Consider the following 23112-nt stretch of genomic DNA (forward strand, 5'->3'; position numbering starts at 1 on the left):
AAGGAAAGACTTTGAGGGCGCTACAGCTTCCACATTGGTGACACCCTATTGTATCGTCTTTGCTAAATGAAGCTTGGCTCTCTTCCACAAGCCACCATGAGCTGCTTCTCTTTTCCTGCAGCGCAGCTGATCTCTTTCAGTGGCGCACTGTGCCACTTTCCATGTTATGAAAGATCCCCAAGGCTGCCTCTAAGGCTGCGGGGGGGGGGGGGGGATGTGCCACAAGGCTTCCGAGTAATCCCTCAGAAAACACACTTCTCTGGCTGCTGAGGCCTACGAGAGGCCCAAGTCCCTCCCTGCCTCCCCAGCAACCCGGCGCTCAAACAATGCCCCCTTTCTCCTCTGCTTTAGTAACAGGGCAAAGAGATTTTGCGCTAAGAGTGTTCTGGAATGTACACGACTTAGCAATGGGCCTAGAGACTCCACAAAAGCCGGCTATAATGCTGCCGTTATTGGGGAGAATATGGGAGAGATGCAAGAGAGATCTGCAAGTCCACTCTTCGTCTTTCTTGCTTCCGGTAGTCAAATTTAGGTGGCAAAAATCAAGTTATCATTGTTGTTAAGGAACTAGAAGTCCATATTCTACAAGTCACCCAGAGATCTTCCAGCAGATCCTGATCTTCCTTCTGTCTACATCTGTGATAGAGAATAGACACCTCCTGGGGGGGGGGTGATGCTGGGAATGAGCACTGCATGCTCAGAGTGGTTGTTCTCTGGCTTTGGAGTTTTGGAAAGGACTTTGCAGAGGTCACTGCAGGGCAGGATGCCAAGGAGTAAGAGGGGGTGAAATAAACCTGGAGGCCTCTGAACAGCAGTCCTTTCTGCTCAGTGCTCAGTCCTTTCTGCTGGCACTCAGCAGACAACTGCTTCAATAACTGCTTGCATCTTCCACCCATAATGTACATGGCAGGGGGGAAATGCAACCGCTTCTGGAACAGAGCACAACCGCTGCCACTTTTAACACAGCTGCTGTGTTGGAAAGCGAAAGAGTCTGCTTTGGGGTAAAATAAAAGAATTCCTTCCAGCAGCACCTTAGAGACCAACTAAGTTTGTCATTGGTATGAGCTTTCATGTGCATGCACACTTCTTCAGATGCATGCGCACGCAAGCTCATACCAATGACAAACTTAGTTGGTCTCTAAGGTGCTACTGTAAGGGATTCTTTTGTTTCAACTACGGCAGACCAACACGGCTACCTACCTGTAACTAGTGCTTTGGGGTAGTGACTCAGACTCTCACTGTTCAGTTCCAGGCTGCCTTGGACAGAGAGAAAGAGTTTGGCAATCCTGTGCCTTTAAAACTGAAGTCCATGCCAAGGCCTCTGACCTCGTCCTCCTCAGCTGAGTTGGATTAAGAAGGGTGGGGGGGAAGGTTGGTGACTTTAATGCTTGTAAATTCTTTCACTTCCCAGGAGCCTGGCAGGCCTCTTGTCCCATGAGCCTGCCTGCCACGAAGCCAATGGTCTTTGCTGGTGGAGGCTACGACAAGCGCCGTTGGTTTAAGTGCCCCGTCAGGCTCTCTGTGTTAGAAAAATCAAGCCTTCAGCACAGTCCCCACTGTGGTCCTGGAAGGGAGCCCTCACCACTGTCCTCTCCTTGCCAATGTGGTGAGTATCAGAAGGCCAAAGGAGGGGGAGCTGCTGTGCAGCCGCGAACCGGATGCCGCAAGAGGTCGGGGGATGCAGCAGCCTAGGAAGGGCAGGGATCCTGTCCACGTTCCCCACGCCTTCTCCCACAACCATGAAGGACTACACAGAGGTCATCTTCCAGCCGGAGGAACTGGATCAGAGCAAGGTATGTACAAAGGAAGGCAGGGCATCACTGTTATAGGCACTGCCAATGACACCAATAGCTCTTATTTACCAAGGACAGCACCCAGTGTGTGTGTGTGTGTGTGCGCGTGTGTGTGCGCGCGCGCGCCACCCATCCGACTAGGGTGCCCCAGCTACTCTGGGCAACAAAATATTAAAACACAAAAACTCTCAAACAAGGCTGCCTTCAGAGGTCTTCTATAAGTTGTTTTGTTCTTTAGCTCCTTGACATCTGACGGGAGGGCGTTCCACAGGGTGGGTGCCACTACCGAGAAGGACCTCTGACTGTTTAACTTCACTTTTCACAACATGGGAACTACCAGAAGGCCCTCAGAGCTGGATCTCAGTGTCCAGGCTGAATGATGGGGGTAGAGATGCTCCCTCAAGTATAAAGAGCTGGTCTCTGTGCCTTGTAAGAAAAACACCATATTTTTCCGTGTTCTTATTCTTGCCTATTGGGAAGATTTTGGAGTGCTTTTGCTAATGCATGAATTGCTGAAGCTGCCTTGATTCCCACTTTCAGCTCCCCCTCCTCCCCACTACCTGGGTCTCCAAAAGAGTTGCCATCAAAGGCACTGTGTAGTGCAAGAGGACCATTTTGAAAAAGGTAGATAATGGACTAGGGAGTTGGACTGGATGTCCTACAGGATCCTTTCAAACTCAAATAAATAAATAAATAAATTTCTAGATCTTTAGATCAAAAGCAAATCCCCTTTGTGCTTTCGAATCTGTGCAATATGTAAATGAATCAACTGTATTTTTTATTATCAGTATCAGTATCAGGTTTGGCAAACTCTTGCTTGTTGGAGGATGTGTGTGTTTTTCTCTAACACAGGGATAACCAACACAATGGCTGCAGATATTGTTGCATGACATCTCCCATTACCCTGATCAATGGCCCTGTTAGCTGTACTGAGGGAAATGGAGGTCCAACAATATCTGGAGGGCACCACATCGGCTAACCCTGCAGATGTGAAACATGTGGGAAGTGGTGGGGAAAGATACATGTTAAATGTGTATTTCCCAACTGAAGTAACACACTTGACCATCTAAAGCAGGGTTTCCCAAACCTGGTTCTCCAACTGTTGCTGGACTACAACTCCCACCATCCCTAGCTAGCGGGACCAGTGGTCAGGGATAATGGGAATTGTAGTCCAAAAACAGTTGGAGACCCAAGTTTGGGAAACCCTGATCTAAAGGGTGAGGGGAATGAGACCAGTAAGTCCAGGGTACAAAATGGTCTAGCTGCAGGTGAATTGGGAAGTTAACAAGTGCATCCCTATTTACGTCTGTGAAATATAAGAGGAAATAGGTTAAAGATATTCGGAAGACTGTGCACCAGTTGCTGGGAAATAATAGTAGGAAGCGGGCTTTGCCTTCCCACTCAGCCTTCCCACACTGGGCTTCCCAGAAATATCTGGTTGGACACTCCAGAAAACAGCATTTTTGGACTAGATAGTCCGTTAGTCTGGTCCAACAGGCTCTCTTGATGCTCTTATGACTCACCTTAACAGCTTGGGATCAGTTTACTTGAACACTTTGATCTTCGTAACTTGTTCCGTCACAGGTGCCTTGTAGTGCTCATTCTGCATTGTTTAAGAAATCAGTCTTCTATTGGGGCAGCACCCACGCTTTGGAACTCCCTGCCTATTGACATCAGGCAGATGCCTGAACCGTATGCTTTGGGAACCTACTAAAACCATTTTTTTGTTTAAGCAAGCCTGTCCAGAATGTTGGCACATACTTTAATCTGGTTTGTAGCTCATAATTGATTTTAATTATTGTTTGAATATTTTAAGTAGTTGTTTTTTACTTCTTTTCACTGATAATTTTAGTGTTTTACTCTTTTGTAAACTGCTTTGAGGATTGGTTACAATCAAGTAGTATATACGGTAAATATTGTCAATTAATTAAAAATACATTTCCTAGTTATGCATTCTCAGGGGTTGTGGGGTTGGCAATTTAAAGGGAGTTTAAAGTCTTTTGGAATTTATTGGAGTGAGGACATTGCTCACTGAATTATACCTAGGGATAGGAAGAAATTTGATTCAGCTTGCATTTAAAGCAAACCTGCCTAATGGACAACTGAAACACAGTCATCCTTTGAAGTTTGTACTACTCCGAATTTTGCAGTGCAGTTTTCCAGCCAAGTAATGCATTTAAAAGACATATATTGGAGTAAAGTGTACATAGAAATGCATATATTTAACATACAAAAGTGCATTGTGTTAAGATTGCTCAGCATAAATTAATTAATTTGCAAAATTGCATGCAAAAATTTGTATGTTAGAAGAAATCTGCACTGACATGCTGATTTACTTTCATAAGGACTTTTCCGTGTGTGTGTGTGTGTGTGTGTGTGTGTGTGTGTAAACTGGGCATGTGGGTGTGTTTCCACTTTTCACCAAAACCACTTGACCGATTGAGGTGAAATATTGACACAACTTCACATGTGAATGTCTGAAGGCTATAGGAAAGTTTGCTAAGACAGATGTCACACCTGTGCCCGATAAAAACCCCAAAACCCCGTGTTTCAAAACACACCACTCAGACGAAAATGCATGCTGGAAAAAGAACGAGGTTGCAAAACAGCACCCTCTAGCGGCGACTACACTGGTACTGCACCTATAAAAACTTCCCTCTCAACAGCACCTCGGCTCCCATTTACATACCAGGCTGAAGCTTTTACAGACTAGGCCAAATGGAAGTACTGACTCCCCTGGGTGGGGATTAGGGGGAGGAGGGGACGGGATAGGTCAGGACACGGTGGGGCCAGTCACAGGGATGAGCCGGGGGTGGGGGGAAGAGGGGGTGTGATATGTCATAGGTTGGGACAGGGTGGGGGGAATCACACGGATGAGCCACAGCAACGTGTGGCAGGGCCAGCTAGTGTGTGTGTGTAATTGCCAGCTGATGTGGAAATGTGGAGAGCTGGATTTAAGATTGGATAAATGAGAAACCAAGATAAGATTAAATTGACAGAATCACCCATTCCTATTATGCACACACGTAGGCTGGTGCACACACTAGCATATGCCAGACTAGCATAGCTGATAAAAGTGGACTGGAAAGAGCCTAGTTTATATCTCAGTTCATGGTTTCCCAGCCTCAGCACACACACACACCCCACCCCGTGACATGATTGTAGCAATTCTGGCCCTCCTTGCAAAGCAGTTGTAAGGACCACTGAGATCACGGAAGCTTAGTTCTTTGAACAACTCTGACGTACGAGTGCTGTTACTGGTTGGAGCGGATTGTGCCTGTGGATATAGCTGATATAGCAACATTATTATTCCTTATGAGCTAGGGTTATGTAAAAGCGCTTGCTTGCTCTCATTCCGATTCCCCAAAACAAACCCAATTATCACATTGTGAAAGTATGCAGGAAGAGATCCCGTGCATTCCTTCCCTGATGAAAGCCACAATCCCTCGGTTTGAAGAGCATCTGCCAGCAAAGAACAGCAAGTGAGATGAAAGTGTAGTTTAGCATCAGCACACTCCAACTGCATTCTGTTCACAAGGCCAGACTGGCTTGCTTTGTAACCAGAGATTCCAAACTTTTGGAGGGAAATTCTGAGCTGTATTTTGGTTTTGCATCAGACACGGAAAAATGCTCAGAGTCGCATTTTTGTTTAAGTATTTACAGCTGCTTTACTCTTAGTTACATTTAAAATAAAAATAAAAAATTGCTCTGCCCTTCCTCCATAGACATCAAGGGGGCCTAGTGGTTTCTCCTTTTGCTGATCAGAAGGTCGGTGGTTCGAATCCCTGCAACAGGGTGAGCTGCCGTTGCTCAGTCCCAGTTCCTGTCCACCTAGCAGTTCAAAAGCACGTCAAAGTGCAAGTAGATATATAGGGACCGCTCTGGTGGGAAGGTAAACGGCGTTTCCGTGCGCTGCTCTGGTTCGCCAGAAGCAGCTTTGTCATGCTGGCCACATGACCCGGAAGCTGTCTGCGGACAAACGCTGGCTCCCTCGGCCTATAGAGCGAGATGAGCACCACAACCCCAGAGTCGGACACGACTGGACCTGATGGTCAGGGGCCTCTTTACCTTTACCTTTTTAGCAGCACAACAACCCTATGAAACATCCCAAAGTCACCCAGGTTGCAATCCTAAATCCACTTTCCTAGGAGTAAGTCCCATTGAACTCAGTGGGGCTGAACTCCAAGGACACATGAACAATGATATGCTGCCAGTACGATACATAGGTGAGTAAGAATTCGAACCCAGGTCTGCCCTGATCTGAGTTTGACATTCTGTCTACTACACCAGCTGGAGTTAGACAGTGGCCAATGGCTGCCAGTGGCTAGTCAACCGCCTAATGCCAGGATTCTCACCAAGGACCTTGGACTAGCTGGGCTTTGGTGTGATCCAACCAGGATCTTCTACTGCTATCATTATCAATGTACGTGGAACTAATTAAGAGGATTAAGACAGCAGTCAGGGCGAGAAACTCAGTGAGACAGTGATTCAGCATTGAGCAGGAGGCTCAAGAGAGTTTGGAATTAAAGAAAGCTTATTTAAATAAAGTTCTTTGTTTTATAATACTCCTGCCTGATCCTTAACGATAATCAACACCAATTGAAACATGATGGCAGCGGTTTGGAAATAGAACCCAGTTGAAGCAGCAAAGAAAATAAACAGGGGGAAAACCAAGGATTTTTAGATCATGGAGAGAGGCCTGAAACCCCCAGCACCACTGAATTTCACTGTATTTAATCTAGCCCAGGCATGGAGGCGCTGGAGAGAACAGTTTGAATTCTATCTGGATCTTGCCTTGGAGAGAGAGGAAAACAAGCATAAGGAGTACTTAATGCCAACTTGGGGTGGGGGGTGGGGAGCAGTGGCTGCAGTCCAGCACAACCATGGCAGTGTCTGGTGGTCTTTTCTGACTTCAGCGTGGCCAAGAGAGGACATCACTTCCTCCACCACCGGCTGTGTTGGCTGCTGGGGCTCGCTCCCGGTTGCAGCCAATCGTAGGTGAGTCCGGGGGCGTGGTATGGTAGAGTGGACCAGAAGGAAAACTTATTCCCTCTAGTCCACTCCCTGGCTGTAAAAGCCAGCTGCACCCAGGACCCAGCCTTAAGTGGACGCTGGCTTCCCCGCCCACCCTAAGCCATAGCACTCCTCAAATGGTGACCATGGAGGAGTAGCCCCAATTTGATGTACATAAAGCATGGATCAGTTATTATCTGGAAACCCTCAAGAAAGCTGTGCATTTGTATCAACCCTAAACCGTTGAACGGAGCACTAAATCACAGGCATTACCCTCTACCAACCATTGATGCTGCAGTATGTGACCTATCCTGAGCCCAAGGTTTTATCGGTGTTTGATGTAAAAAATGGATTCTGGCGCGTAGAGCTTGACACAGAGTCAAGCTATCTGACCACTTTGGCAACTCCTTTTGGCATATATCGTTGGCTGTGAATGCCAGTGGGCATCAACTTCGCCCCTGAACTATTTCTGTGTCGGCTGAATCAGGAGCCTGAAAATAATTGCTGGTGACATACTACCGTAATTGTGGGAGAAGGAGATAGTGGAAAGGCGGCAACAAAAAAATCATGACAAAAAAGTTCAGCATGTTTTTTTGGAGAGGTGCAGAGAGAAAAAATATAACACTAACGCCTGGTGAAGTCAGGTTAGGACTAAAGGAAGAGTCTTTTATTGGCCACCTGTTGAAAGCAGGGGGTCAGAAAGTGGACCCAGCAAAAGTAGAAGCAATCTGGATGATGCCAAGACCTATGTATGGATGTTGAGTTCAAAGATTTTGGGGAATGGACCACAGTTTGTCTCAGAATGTTTCAGGGCATTCCAAAAGCAGCAGGAATTTGATCATCTGGCATCTTCACCTACCTATGCCCAGAGCAAGGTGATAGCTGAATCAGCCATCAAAATAGCTAAGATAATTTTGACCAAAGCCAGAAAAGCAGGGACTCTAGCTATCCTGGACCACTGGAAATAACCTTCACAAGGTTTGGATGGAAGTCCAGCACCACAGAGATTGATGGGTCGAAGGACAAAGATTTTTATTACCAATGAGGGGCCACTTATAATGCAGCCAGAGGGCTGCAGCAGGGGATATGAACTGACTGAACAGAAATTAAGACAGGCATATTAATATGACAGTGGCAGAGCATATGCACCTGTCTGCCACCCAATAGCCTTAAAAACTGCTTTCCCCAAAATTCTTGGGAAAGAGGAAAGTGTGTGTTTTAAGTATGCAGACATTTAGCTGGATTCTAGAGCCAAAACAGTACAGAGGGCCTTCCAGACAGGTGTTTATTATGGGAAAGGTGCTCCTCACCTATGCCATTTTTATTTTATTTTTATTTTTGCAGTATCCGCACAACACAGTTGACATCAAATGCCCGCCTCTATTTAATCCAGATTTACCCTCTCTGGGGGAGATCAGATAAATGGAAAAACCTGTTATCAGCATCCTGTTTGTCATACCTGTGTGAACTGTTACAGTATTAAGCCCCACCCCAAACACAGCCTCGAAGCACCTGGATCATATAAGACTAAAGTCAGCTCACCCTTGGGCTATAGCATGTTAAAGAAGCTGGTGCAGAGAAGGTGAGGGGGCCCCATCCCCTGCGGCAGCTCAGTGGTAGAGCACGCAAAAGGTCTCAGGTGCCATCCTCAATACCTCCAGGTAGGACTGGGGAAAACTCCTGCCTGAAAAACCAGAGAAACACTGCCACTCTCAGCAGACTGAATTCAATTGGCCAGTGGTCTGACTCAGTAGTAAAGGCATCTTTCTATGGTCCTAAGTAAGGTGCTGTATAATCTAGGCTGTATTGTTCTTTGCTCTACAACTCACTACTAGAGGTGTCTTAGGTAAATGCAGGTAGAAGAAATGCAATTGAGGGTCAAGTTGGATATGATGTTAATAAATTTGTCCTTGCTCTTAACTGTGCAGGTGTTTGTTTGTTTTTTTAAAAATGCAAATCGTATTAGATGGGGGCAGCTGATCATTAGAAGAAGGCAAGAAGGAAGGACGTCATCCTTTTCTCTCCTTCCACTTGCAGATTGGGGTGGCTTGCAGCAATATATATGTATATCTCACTGGTGCTTGGTTTCCCCCAGGAAAATGCCAGCCCCCTGGCTCCACCTTTGCCGCGGTTCTTGCTAACAGAATTCTCCAACCCCGTGTTTGAGGAGGATGGCGAGGCACCAGCCCAGAGTCAGCCGGACGTTGAGAACAGAAACAGCACCAAACTCTCTGCCAACGGCTTTGGTATCACCAACTGGGGAAGAGGGAGCGGGTGAAGACATTGGCAGGGCCCCACTAGGCAGATCTATGTTTGAGGTTGTTAGCATGAGTGAAAAAGAGCAAGTGGTCCAGTGGGGGAATCCTTTCAGGGCAAAGGTGATTGGGGAGCCTTTTGAGCCATAGGCCAGGGGTAGAGGTGTTGTTGTTTTTTCATCCGGGGGGTGGGGGCACATTCCCTTCTGGGCAAATTTTCTGGGGCAACATGCTAATACAGTAGCTGGAAGGGGCTAGAGGCTCAGGTGTGAATTTTACCTTAGTGCTGTAGATTAGCACTCCTCTGCATCCTCCAACATCAAAGCAAGCAAGAATCACCATCAGAGTTCAAGGACACATTCCAGCCAGGCAGAAACACTTGAGGAGGGTGCAAGGCAGGGGCAATGAAGGATGTGGCCTGAGGACCAGGGGGTGTGTCCGAGGAGATTCCCAGGGGACAGTCGGTGATGGAGAAACTGCCAACCAAGAGCAGCAAGCAGTGCTGCTGAGCTACAGAATGAGCATGTGCAGGATGCAGTCATAGATAACATCAGGGACTGGCCCAGTCAGAACTGTTGCTTGCTCCTCACCCACCACTACCATTTAGCATCTTACCCACTTTAAAAATTGCAAACTGCCTTGAGTGCCTTGGCAGGAAGGCGGTGTAGCAATGCAATGAACAAATAATAAATAAATAAGCTAGATGGCCAAATAGCTTCACTTGTCTGAGGCAACTTCCTGTGTTCCAGTTGCAAGGTACTGTGGTGGTGGTACAGGGGAGGATGCTGGGAGGTTTCTGTGCCATGACTGCATGACTGTGACGCTCCGCTCCTGCTTCTGTGCCTGCAGCCCAACAGGTCCGGGACATGGCAAGCAGGAAGTTCAAGCCAGACTGCAAGTTCTCCTGGCTCTGCGTGGCCATTCTCAGCACGGTGCTTCTTCTCCTCCTGGCCTTATTAGTGGGCATCATCATCGCCTCCCGTAAGTTTCAGTCATCGGGACCTGTCCGGAATTCCTCCAGAGGGGGGTGGGCCCCTCCTGCTTTCCCCAGAAAGTACTTCTTTCTGCCTCACCAACCAACCAACCCCCCTTAAGGCAGAGCTGGAAGATCTAATAGAAGCAAGGGTAGTCAACATGGTGCCCTCCAGATGTTTTCTATATTTATTTAGTTGTTTACTCCATTTGTCTTGGCAATTTATATCCTGTTTAGTTGTGGTAGTTTCTAAGCCGTGTACAAGTACTCAGTGCAAGATGAAAATCAGTTAAAACTATGAAATTCAGTTAAAATGCCTTCTGGGTTTTTTAAGGAAGTCTTCAGTAGGCACTGTAGATTCAACGGGGGGGGGGGTGCTCTCTGACGTCAGCGGGAAAGGAGGCTCATAAAAGCAGGCCCACAATATTGGATATGAGCTGTGTGTCTGAGCCATGTTGTGAGTCTCTGTCCAACTCTCAGCACCCATAACAAACCGCAGTTCCCAGGATTATCTAGGGGACGTCGTGGTTGTTCCAAGTGGTATAATACCACTTTAAATTTATAGCACAGGCTGGGCCATGGTGGCTCTCCTGAAGTCCTCAGTAATTGGGCAGGGATATAATGACTCACACTGCTCAGCATCTTTAACAAACTACGGTTCCCTGGGTTCTTTGGAGGGGAAGCAATGTGCTTCAAATGCATGTTGGGTGTGCTTTGAATGTACATTTGGTCCACTGTAGATGGGCCAAAGGTCTGGTTCTGAATAAAGCAGCTTCCTAACTCTGGTTGAGGGTAGAGAGGAAAGCCTCAGCCACTCCTTTCCCATTGCGGCTCTTCTCATCCCTTGTAAATTCTCTTTCTATGGCAACAGAGCTGAAGTCCCACCATCCCGTCAAACCCTCGCTCGGGGCTTCTCATGCCCACACCATCACCGCTACCTCAACTCCTATCACCAGGACCTCACCAAGCCCCCAGCCCACAGGGACGCTATCCCAGGGAGGAGAGTCGCCTGTTACCACAATGCCAGCACCATGTGAGTAGGCAGCTGATGGCAGAGTTGTTTCCCCGCCTGCCTTTAGAAGCATGAGCCCTATCCACTGGGGGGGGGGGGTGCCTGCTTTTCATTTGGTACAATGAACAGTCACTGAGTTGAGACTCTGTTACCCACCCCTGCAAAGTTGCCCAGAAGGGAATGCGGCCCTCAGCTTGCAAAGGATTATCCATGCCTGCTGTAAATCCACTCAATGTGTCATCGTTGTTGTTGTTGTTTTCCCCTCGTACAGTATGTGGAGGGATCCTGCATGGCCCCAAGGGCACCTTCACCTCCCCAAACTACCCAGCCCCCTACCCACCAAACATCTTGTGCAAGTGGCACATCCGGGTGACGGCAGGGATGGCGATCCAGCTGAAGGTGGAGGAGCTAGACATTGAGAGTTCTGCCTCATGCCTGTATGACCGGCTGGAGATATTCAAGGAGCAGGACGCTTCCTCGTTGTGGGATGGAAGTACCAGGTAAAGTGCCGTCATCCTAATGTTTATTTCGAATTGGCTTTATTTTTAATTGCACCGTTTTGCTGCTCTGTCCTTTGGGAGGCAGGGCAGGATATATCCTCTGACCATTCCCACCCCTTTTCTCTCCCAGGGGGCCATGGGAAAGCACTAGCTATTTTTCCCCTGACTCCCTTTTTAAACAGGTGGCTTTTGCAGGTACTGTGGTTCCGTGGCACCGGCAACGATCAACACCAACTCCAGCCAGCTTCAGGTCATCTTTGTCTCAGATGACAACATTGCTCCCTCGGGCTTCACTGCCTGGTATCGGGCCATTCTGCCCAGTGAAAGTAAGTGAATCCAGGTGGTATGGAGGTGCCTGGGGCAGAAAGCAATACTCTTAGGGGGTTAAAAGAGATCCTTCCAAATGTTTTATTCCAAGTACTGGGTAGTGCTGGTGATTTGAGGAATGTATTATTACTTGGTTGCTAGACCCGTTGAAGCTAATGGCGAAGACTAAATTAGGTTTGTTCATTTCAGTGTGATGAACCTGACCTAAGTTAGATTCATTCATTTCAAGGAGATGGGAGAAACCATGATGCCTTTGTCCGGTTCCAAAACAAGTTTTAGGCCAGTTGGAATCCTTAGCTTCTTGTCCTCCAGGGGTGTTTGTCTGTTCCAGAGAACTGTTCCTGGGATGAGTTTCTCTGTGACCAAGGGCTCTGCCTCCACTCGGCCTACGTGTGTGATGGTTATCACGACTGCCATGACAAGAGAGATGAAGCCAACTGTAGCACAAAGCACAAAGGTACAGTCCGCAACAGCCAACGCAGCTGGCCCCCATTGTTGCTGTGGGGCAGTGGCAGAAGAATTATTGGTGGGAAGGCATTGCAGAGGGAGGCAAATGCCAATACTGGAAGAATGAGCTCCAAGCAAAATCATGAGTTTCCCTTTCTATGGGCGGAGCAGTTAAGAACATCCAGAATTTCTCTTTATCTTTGGTCCACGTTTTATCAATCCACACTGGCCTAATTTGCACCTCCTGCCAGGTAAATACATGGGGTTATCCCCAAGGATAATCTCTGACCAGAGCCAGCTCACCCAGGACACAGGGTGAAGCACCCACCTCAGGCAGCGGAAGTGTAAGAGGTGGAGCTCTATCTACCCCGTTGCTTCCATTACTGAAAGGGGGGCACTCCAACTAATTCTAACCCTCTCAGAGCTACCATTTCCAGAGTTCCTTCAGAAGAGCAATTGACTGTTAAACTACTCTGGAAATGGTAGCTCTGCGAGGGGAATAGGGGGTTGCTTAACTCTCAGCACACTTACCATACTACAGTTCTCGGGATTCTCTTGGGGAAGGCATGACGGCTGTTTAAAGTGATATGATACTGCTCTAAAAGAATAGTTCAAACAGGCCGGGGGGGGGGGCTTAGCCCTGTCTGTTTCAGAATAGATCTGGGAGGGGGCTTCTATGTGAAGTGGTTTGGCCAGGTTCCCAAATCTGTTACTGGAATCTGAGTGGACATGCTGGAAATGAGGATAGGTCTCCTGCACCTTTAATATTCAGTGGTATCGTTCTGCACAACTATTAAATGGGTAGGACCGCTCTCCTGTTTTTTGTCTGAAATAGCTATGGGAGTTGCAAACAATTTGCCTTTCATTGTGAGAAGAAGGAAAGTACAAGAGGAGAGGAGAGGAGAGGAGAGGAGAGGAGAGGAGAGGAGAGGAGAGGAGAGGAGAGGAGAGGAGAGGAGAGGAGAGGAGAGGGAGGGAGCAGAGGGGGAAATCACTTGGATATCCTTCTCTCTGGTGCCAATAATGCAAGCCCATCCTTCACCACAATATGTGTGTTTCCTTACAGGTTGTGGGGGGACCCTCACCAGCATGGAAGGGCAATTATTCTCCCCAAATTACCCACAGCCATACCCACATCTGCAGGTGAGTGGCGACTTGAGACGTATTATGGACCAGAGGAGGGGGGCCCATCTTCATTGTCCCTGCCCCCACACTACCTTGCATGCACCCAACAGAGCTGGGTTGTGATGCTTTTACCTTGCAGCAATGCAATGCCCTAATAAGTGGCAGAATCCGAAGCAGTCCAGTGTCAGTTCTTGGAAAGCCACTGCAACTGTGGGACTTCTGAAAAATTTTCCGTAGAGCACGCATGGTAGTTCAAATCCTGCAATCCTCTAATAATAAATGTGGACATGTGGGGGGTGGGGTGGGGTGGGGTGGATGTGTAAATGTGGCTTGGGCCCACCCTAGTGCCAGAATGTAGCTCCTGGAAGAATGCTTGCATGGGAATGTTGAAAAAGATTCTCCACCTCTGTATCGTTAGAGGCTTTTTGCATTGCTGAGAGGGGAAGAGCCACATGTAAAAGAATCTCTACCCAGCCCTTGGGCTGGAACGACATTTGCATACAAGTTCAAAATGTAGCAAAGTTCCAGAACCTAAATTTGTGCTTGGGGAAAGGACTGTAGCTCATTAGCAGAGCTTCAGCCTTGCATGTAGAAGTTCCCCAGTAGGTTCAGCCCCCAGCAATGGAAGCTTGTCCATTGGGGCAAATGGGGCATTGTCCTAACAACCTCAGCTTGCTCCTTGTGAACCCCCATATGCCTGTCTTCTTTCTTACTTCCAGCCCAGTGGACAGCTCACGGACTATCAGCTTCCTCCTATTTAGCCTCACTGTTTATTTATTTTTTGTTTTATTTTATTTAGAGCATTTGTGCCCCATTCTTTAGCCAAAGGCATACCTAGAGTGGCTTACATACAGCCTATTAAAGCAAGAGAATCCCTGCTTTGCAGGCTTACGATCTTAAAACAAAACGACACACAAGGGGAAAGGGACAGGGAAGGAAGAAGAAAAACTAAAACTCAAGCACTGATTCTGGTTGCTCTGTAATGACCTGCTGGCACAGTTTAGCAGCAGGTGGTGCCTGGTATAGCTGGTCTTTCAGCAAAGCTGATGGGATGAGCTCCCCATCTTTCTCACTGATGGATGGCTTCAGTTTTGAAAGTCAGCAGCGGGGAGGATGGAGGCAGAACTAAAGAATAGTTGTCTGTGCCTCTCACAGGCTCTGCCTCCTGCCCCACCAGAATCAATGAGCACCAGCCATTGGTGGTCTCCCCAGCATCCCCAGGAGAGCAGCTTCCAATCATTGCAGACAACACTGAGCTCGGGATAAGGCAGTTTCCACACACACACACACACACACACACACACACACGGAGAGCTGCTGCCAGCCAGAGCAGACAATACTGAGCTAAATGGTCCAATGGTCTGACTAAGATGGCTTCCTAGGAACCTGAGATCTGAGTAGTCCAGTTTTTATACTGCCATGCTGAGCCACGCTAGGAGCCCCCCTATCGTGTATAGTAGACCTGCCTTTCTCTTCCAGCTCTGCCTCTGGCATATCTCAGTGCCCGTGGGCCACGTGGTGGACTTGCATTTCCACAACTTCAGCCTCGAGTCCCAGGAGGAGTGCAACTATGACTTTGTGGAGGTGTACGACAGCGCTGGGATGGGAGCAACCAGCGTCATGGGCAGGTATGGTGGTCTTTCACACACACACACCCAGTAATGCTAGCGAATTCAAACTGTTACCATGGTCAGAACCCAACAATTCCCAGAAGTTTCATGAAAATATATGGAGAGCCTGACTCCAGAATCAGGCCAAAGGGGGCCAATCCAGACCAGTGTCCTGTTCACATGGTCAACCAGATGGGAAGTCCTCTTTTAAAGCCATCTAGATTGATGGCCATCACTACATCTTGTCACTGTGAATTCCGTGATTTAGCCCTGCACCATGTGAAGAAATCCTTCCTCCTGCCTGCCCTGAGTCTTCCAACTTTTGACTTCATCGGATTTCCACAAGTTCTAATATTTTGACTGAGGGAGAAATGCTTTCTCTCTCTCTCTCCACTTCCCCGCAGTGCCTTTCCCCTGCCATTGTATAAACATTTCAATGGAAGGTTTTCACCAGAAGAGGGAGCCTCTGGCCTAGGTCTATGCTGCAATCCAGAAACCACTAGCACAGTAACCAGTGTGGCAACTGTCAGGTGACACAAAGGGACCAATCAGGACTTCCTTGCTCTATCCTATATGCAAATAGCAAACTCATTTTCTGAGTGTTGATCCTTTTGTAGCCCCAATGGCACCATATGCTCCCAAGAGCGAGTGATCAGGTCTTTCGGGAAAACCCCAAGGTGTGCAGAATTAACATCTATCAATCAATCAATCTCCAACATGTTGAGTCCCAAAACCGGAATGCACATCTTCCCATCTGTGCTTCCACACCACAGAAAAAGATGCACTTTAGGGTGCCACATGAGATTATAGCCCCAATAAAAGCATTTATTTTTTTGGGACAATATCTCTGCGTGAAATTGTGTGATATCACAGCACCCAAAATGGCCACCAAGCTCTCACGGGAAAACCCAGGATGTCCCGTTTTTTTTCAGGACACTTGTGGGGTGTGATGTATTTAAAGGGGTGAGAGGAAATTAAATGAGATCTCCAAAATAAAACACTCTCAAGCCCATAGAATACTGAGCATGCTCAGTGGGAACAGAATGCTGAGTATGGACAGGAATGGGAAACCAGGTGGGAGGGGCATGGAATGGAGTGCCCTAGAACATGTTATGTTTGGAACCCTGAGCAGGAGCATTTCACGCGGCAACATTTTACTACAGACCCCACTTGTAAAGCCTCTGATGAGTGATTCATCACTTCATGCAAAGCCAGACTTCTTTCTCCAGCTGGGCATCCATGGGTCTGTCTGCTCAGTCAGTGCTTGCTTTGCCTACAGATAACCAGCCCCAACAACAGCAGGATTTGTGGGTGTGGGTGTGTATCCCCGTATTTAGAATTGGGTGCTTTGTTAAAAGTCAGTTTCTCCTTCCTCTTTTTGCAGGTTCTGCAGCTCTAACTTGCCCCCTGTCCTGACCTCCTCACAGCACGTCATGACAGTCCTCTTTGTGGCGGACGAAGGAATAGCTGACAACGGGTTCTTTGCCACTTACCATGCCCACAACGCCACGGAAAGTAGGTGATGGTGGCTCCTGGCACCTTTGTCTACCGCCAGCTGAGGTAGAATGGGCCAGCCAGCTTTCTCTTCAACGTTTGTTTTCCACTAGCCCCTTTTCACCAGCCCCTGCTTACACATTATTTCCTGGAGCTTTCTCCCTCCCCACGTGGGCCTCAGAAAGGGGCAACACACTGCCCATCTTCAGAGGCACCCTCCCCTTTTAAAATTGTTACCTCCCATTGCAAAGAGAAGACACCTTTCCAGAGCTCTGGGATTCCAGCCAAACTTTCTTAAATTGGGGGTGGGTGGGGAGGTTGAACATTGTGGTTTTAATACTAAGCCATGTTTTTCCTCCTACCTCACCACCAGCCCCAAACACTTACCTTGATATCTAGCTTGGTGAAGCATTCTGGTGCACTCAGAAGCTTGCGCACTCTTCTGTAACATTATGGTTGTTTGCAGTAAAGGGACTTTGGAATCTTTCAAATCAAGAATGGTAGCTTGATCAATAGCTGTGCATGCTGGTGTAACCTCCTGCTCTTCCTCTCCTTAACAGCATATTTTTCTCTGAGAAAATCCAATTGATTTGGCATGCAGAGGGTTGGAAAATGTTTTCCTTGCTGTTGAATAAGTGGGGGTGAGACTTCACCCCTGCTCCCCCCGAATGACTGCTGGCCACATACCTTCCCTTCTGTCTCACAGGAAGTGTTAGAAGTCACAGTGGCTGGTCCCCGCTGAGACTGGTAGGGCAGCAAGCAGGAAGGCCAACAGTTGGTGGCGCCAGAGCCAGTGATGGATAAGAGACAGAGCCCATGTCAGGCAGATCCAGCTCATTCTGGTCTTGTCTCTATCCTCCTCTCTGCTGAGTTCTACAAGGGCAGCCCTGAGACTAAGGAGGAGGTTGAGAGAAGGCAGGCAGGTGGGGGCTAGCTGAAGTCAGATTGAGGCTGGTAGGGTCATCCCCCATTTGCCCTAATGGGACCAGTCTGCACTGCACTGCTATCCACACATTTTCTCTTCTGTCTCTGCTAACGAAAAGGACTAGAGGCATTCTTTTTCTTAAAATGAAAACAAGGTGGGGGAGGATGAAAGAAGGAAGATTTGGGCAGAGGGTTATGAAGGGGGCCAGCTGCCACCCATAGCAGCTACTTCCCCAATAGCAGAAAAACTCCTGCTTTCTGCCACATCAGTCCTGGAGCTTTGAGGAGGGGCCTCATTCATAAAAGCCTCGAGGTGGCACTGGTGGCACTGGATCTGGGGACGGGGGATGGGGTCATGTTGGCCCACATCTCTTGGGAAGGACTGCATTTGTTTGTTCTCAAACTCTAGCCCTCCTGGGATTACATACATTTTGGCAGTTGGGGTTTTTCTCTCTGTGTTTGTTGTTTTCCATAATTACTACTTAGCTTTACAGCAGGAAATTTCCATCCAGGGGAGAGAGAAACCCCTAAGCGGGAATGCCACTGACCCCAAAGCTTTCATTCTCATGTGATTAGAGGAAAACTCACATCTGACTCCAGGCCAAACTTGTGAGCTGCTAAACTGTACAACTGCACACACTAGGCATGGATGAATCTGTCAATTTCACTTTCTCTCACTTTCTCATTCTTCTAATCGTATGCAAAGGTCACCACATTTCCACAGCAATTTGCACTAAAAGAACAAAAAGCTCATGAAAATTTATCAGTATTTTAGTGCGAATTTCCCCAAATAAATGCATTTTTGGATGCAGTTTTGACTAATGTGCACATTTTTGCAAGCCATTTTTCCTAACACAATTAATTTTTAATGTCGTCTTCATAAAGACGGGTCTTTTATGCACACTTTCCTTTAATATATTCATTTTTGGACACATTGGTTGGAGAGGCGCATCGCAAGATTCGGAGAAGGGTGAATTTCACAAGATAGCTGAGTTTCATTTTGTGCATTGCTTCAGGAAGCGCAAATCAGGTAGTTTCTCATTAAGAGACAAACAAAATCTAATCCCACCCACCCAAGTTCCTTGCTTCCTCATCAAATGATGAGGATTTCCAGGACAGAGTACCATCCAAGTGCTTCTCATGGGCCAAATGATCCCCTTTACTCTTTGGATTTGGAAGAAATTTCAAGTTTCTCTGAAAGAAGAAAAGCAACTGGGAATCCCTGGCTCCCCTACTGAGATTTAGTGGCCACTTTGTGACAAAACTATATAATGATGCTATCTGGTGCTGACATGTAGATTAAGGGAGAAAGATTGAGCCTTGCAGAGGTTAATTAAAATAAGTTTGTATTAAAGCAGTTGCATGCTGCTTTGGAAGTTCCCCATCCCTTAAGGCTGAAGCTGCCATTTAGCAGGGTGTTATCTACCCAAGACTTCTGCTGTCCTCTCTCTTGCCTTTCTCAACCCCTCTCCAGAAACATGCAGCCCCCTGGATTTCTCCTGCAGAAATGGCGAGTGCCTGTCTCAGGCATTGGTGTGTGATGGCTGGCACAACTGCCCAGATGGGAGCGACGAATTCAACTGCACCAGCCTCACCTATGCATCTTTCGGTGAGCGGCAATTCCTTCCTCATGAAACAAGATTCCTAAAGTTGAGGTCCTGCACCAGTTGTTGAAAAAGGGCTGCCCTGTCATTATTATGGGGATAATAAATTCTGGCCTACCTTAAATGGCTGTTCCAACAACAAGATAATTTATGTTAAGCAATTGAATATAATAAAGCAGCAGCCTTCGACATTCTTAGATCTGGAGGCCACCTTTCGGCCGAACATAAATTGTGGGGCCTTCTTAATTTTTGATGATATAGACTGGTGTATGTGTTTGCGTGGTTATTTGTTTAATAAAAGATAACAATTATATCAGTTAAAAAGAACACTTGAAAGCATTAGATCAAGAAGAAATTCCCTAAACATGTGTGCCTTCAAGAGCTGTCGGAATGCCAAAAGTTTTGGAGTCTCTTGTATATCTGCAGGGATTGCATTCCACAAAGGGGACGTGCTGGTTTCCCCTTCCCTCTTGTTTCTCAGTAGCCTCATTTTGTCTCCCCAGTTTGCCCCCAGCGTATGAGTTCGTTGCTAGAAGGCTATCACTATTCAAGGCCACCGCTCCCTAGTCTAGGGTCTTTAGCAAGGCCTCCTCCCCATCAGAACCTGGGGAAATGAATCTGGCACAATCTAACTATGCGTAAAGCTAAAGGGACCCCTGACCATTAGGTCCAGTCGCAGACGGCTCTGGGGTTGCGGCACTCATCTCGCTTTACTGGCCGAGGGAGTCGGCGTACAGCTTCCGGGTCATGACCAGCATGACTAAGCCGCTTCTGGCAAACCAGGGCACACGGAAACGCCGTTTACCTTCCCGCCAGAGCGGTACCTATTTATCTACTTGCACTTTGTACTTTCGAACTGCTAGGTTGGCAGGAGCTGGGACCGAGCAATGGGAGCTCACCCCGTTGCGGGGATTCGAACCGCCGACCTTCTGATCGGCAAGTCCTAGGCTCTGTGGTTTAACCCACAGCGTCACCTGCGTCCCACTATGCATAACCTAACTATAAATATGAGCTGCTGGGGGGTGGGGATTAGGCAAGACAACAGGGTTTTCACCTCTGGTGCCCAGTGATAATTTTCCTGGAGGGTGACAACATGCTGGGCTAGAAGTAACTTTGAGCTGGTCAGCCAAGCTGCTCTGTATGTTCCTGAGCTGGATCTGAAACATTGCCACCTTTTCCTTCTCTTCTAACCTGCAGAGCCGTCCTGTGAGCCGATTGAGGTGGAGATGTGTTTGGGTCTCAGTTACAATGCCACCTCTTTCCCCAACATCTGGCTGACCATTATGGATCAGCAAGAGGCAGAAGAGCATCTCGAAGACTATATGGTGAGCCTGGAGGAAGGTGGGGAAAAGGGTGAGGGAGAGTGACGGGGGGGGGGGCTGGACCCTTGGCTTGCAGGGAAGGTAGGGAACATCAACAGAAACACCTTGCCACAGAGTGGGGAGCAGGAGAGAAAGATCTGGCCCAGCAGGACAACATCCCTCCCACCACTTTAGAAAGATTGATAGATTGGTTCCTGGGCATGTGGAGCCCTGAAAAATGCCCCCACCAAGCCTGTTGGCCACTGCCTATCCTTGGTTCTAGGTCAGCTGGAGCCAGAACCAGGAAAATGACTCCCTTTCTGCCCCTTTGCTCATTTTTTAAAAAGATTGTTTTTTATAAATCCATGACATCGCAACATCATACAACAATTATAGAAAAGAAGTTTGACTTAACCATAACCCACACAGTGCACAGCCATTTTCTACTCGTTAGAAGAGAAAATTCACAAATGCACTAAATGCATCCACTTACCAACAACCATCAGGAATGCTTAGCCAAGGAGGTGTCTCAGTAATAAATCTAACTGAAATGATTTCTTGGAGAAGCGGCAGTTGTGTTGCAGCTCTCTGACAGGTCATGTGACAAGGGGTCCCACATATCTTCAGGTTTGTCCCTCCTGCTTTCGCCCGTCATTAGCATTTTTCTTTGCAGACGTTTTCCAGCTAGGGCAGTGGTTCCCAAACTTCCCCCCGCCCTATAAACTCATTCTCAGTGCCCCCTGCCCTATAACACATTGTTCAGAACAGCAGTTTGCACAACTAAGGAAGATAACACAATGAAAATTCAAAGCAGTAGCAATTAATTACACACTTATTCAAAACCCAATTAAAACTATTCAGTTTTCTTGATTCAGCAAAACTGATGCACTTAGAGTTGGAAGTCATCTAGTCCAACCCCCTGCAATGCAGGAATCTCAGCTAAAGCATCCATGACAGATGGCCATCCAACCTCTGTCTAAAAACCTCCAAGAAAGTCCACCACCTCTCTTGGGAGTCTGTTCCACTGCTGAATAGCTCTTACTGTCAGAAAGTTTTTTTTCCGAATGCTTAGTCGGAATCTCCTTTCTTGCAACTTGAAGCCATTGCTCCCTCCTCCATGTGACAGACCACTTTTCCAGTCTAAACATACCCAGCTCCTTCAAGCGCTTCCCATAAGGCTTAGTTTCCAGACCCCTGATCATCTTGGTTGCCCTCTCTGCACAGGTTCCAGCTTGCCAACATCCTTCTTAAATAGCGGTGCCCATAACTGGACACAGTATTCCACTTGATCCTATGATATTGAGATTCCTGCATTGCAGGGGGTTGGACAAGATGACACTTGGGACCCCTTCGAATTCTATAACTCTATGTTACCAGCTTCTCAAAGTCTGATGCTCACTAACAGCTCTACTGCCCCATGGTGGGCATTAGCGCCCCCTTTGGGAACCACTGAGCTAGGGCAAGAGACCACCATCTCTGCATGGGGTACTTCCAGTGATGGGCTATCAAATGCAGTATTAGGTATTTATACAGTAAACCATTCATGTTTTCCCAGAGTGGTGAGAGAAGGGCTATTTCAACGCCTGACAAGTGCCTTTCCCTGCTGCCCCTTGCTTGTTCTTTTTCAGATGCTGAAAGACTTCTCTTGCTACCCATCTCTGCGCTTGCTCCTGTGCAGCCTCTTCGTACCCAAGTGCACCCCGGACGGGGGCATCCTCCAGCCGTGCCGCTCTGTGTGCCTGGCAGCCGAGCAGAGCTGCCAGCAATCCCTCAGCCTTCTGGGTCTCCCGTGGCCCCTGAACTGCAACGTCCTGCTAGATTCCAACAACCCTTTGGAGTGTTTCCTGCCATAAAAGGGGCTGCCCCGCTCCGTCCACATCCTCTACTTCACCTGCTGTGTTGCTGAACGCTCCTCTCGTTGCCCAGCTTGGTGGGAGACCTTTTGGAGGCCGCCAGTTCCCGAGCGTAAGTTCCCCATCAGAAGAAATCCTCCACCAGAAGGCCTTGGGATCTGAGCTACAATGCTTTGTAGGCTACCCACTGACGAACGTCTCTCCAAGGAACCGGTGGAATCTGAGCAACAGGAGGACAATTTGCAGTTTGGGGGTTGAGTTTTTAGATTGTAAGCACCTTGGGTAAGAGGCCTGTCCTCGTACCCTTCATAAAGTTCTATGCGCCTTGATGGTGCCCATATAAATAACTTGGATAATAACATATCAGAGGCTGCAGGGGGCTTCCATCATAATTAGAGCTGCAATATTTAGCTGATTGGTTTTTAAGTCTTTATGGTTGATTTTAAAAGGCATTTTTTAAAAAGAAAAGATTAATGTAAATGATTTTTACTGTACATACTGACAAGTCCACGGCTTGTGAGCCCTTTCTTAGAAGGGGAGTTCTTTCTTCTCTCTTACATGGGAGCAAAAGCCTCCTGTGAGATTATGCCTACAGCAGCACATGTGCTAAGAAGGAAGGAAGGAAGGAAGGAAGGAAGGAAGGAAGGAAGGAAGGAAGGAAGGAAGGAAGGAAGGAAGGAAGGAAGGAAGGAAGGAAGGAAGGAAGGAAGGAAGATAGATTTGCCTACCAGGATTATGTTGTTAAAATGCAAATTCATTCAGATCATAGAACTTTTGGATTGGACAGGATCCCAGGGGTCATGTAGTCCAGCCCCCTGCAATGAAGTTGATTGATTCGCTGATTAAAAGTGATACAATTGTTCCTTTCTCTGAGTGACAAC

General features: G+C 47.6%; 1 protein-coding gene across 1 annotated transcript; it reads left to right on the forward strand.

The window, feature by feature from the left end:
* The first annotated feature begins 1633 nt into the window (after positions 1-1633).
* Positions 1634-22650, forward strand: MFRP (membrane frizzled-related protein). Its single transcript, XM_035139728.2, has 13 exons — positions 1634-1793; positions 8902-9052; positions 9911-10042; positions 10906-11067; positions 11318-11546; positions 11742-11872; positions 12205-12330; positions 13387-13463; positions 14925-15073; positions 16440-16570; positions 18948-19082; positions 20275-20402; positions 22007-22650. Exons 1-13 carry the CDS (start codon positions 1659-1661, stop codon positions 22229-22231), a joined length of 1911 nt encoding a protein of 636 aa, XP_034995619.1. The 5' UTR covers positions 1634-1658; the 3' UTR covers positions 22232-22650.
* Positions 22651-23112: the final 462 nt, after the last annotated feature.

This window comes from Zootoca vivipara, chromosome 15, assembly GCF_963506605.1.
Source record: "Zootoca vivipara chromosome 15, rZooViv1.1, whole genome shotgun sequence".
In the NCBI taxonomy this organism is placed as follows: domain Eukaryota; kingdom Metazoa; phylum Chordata; class Lepidosauria; order Squamata; family Lacertidae; genus Zootoca; species Zootoca vivipara.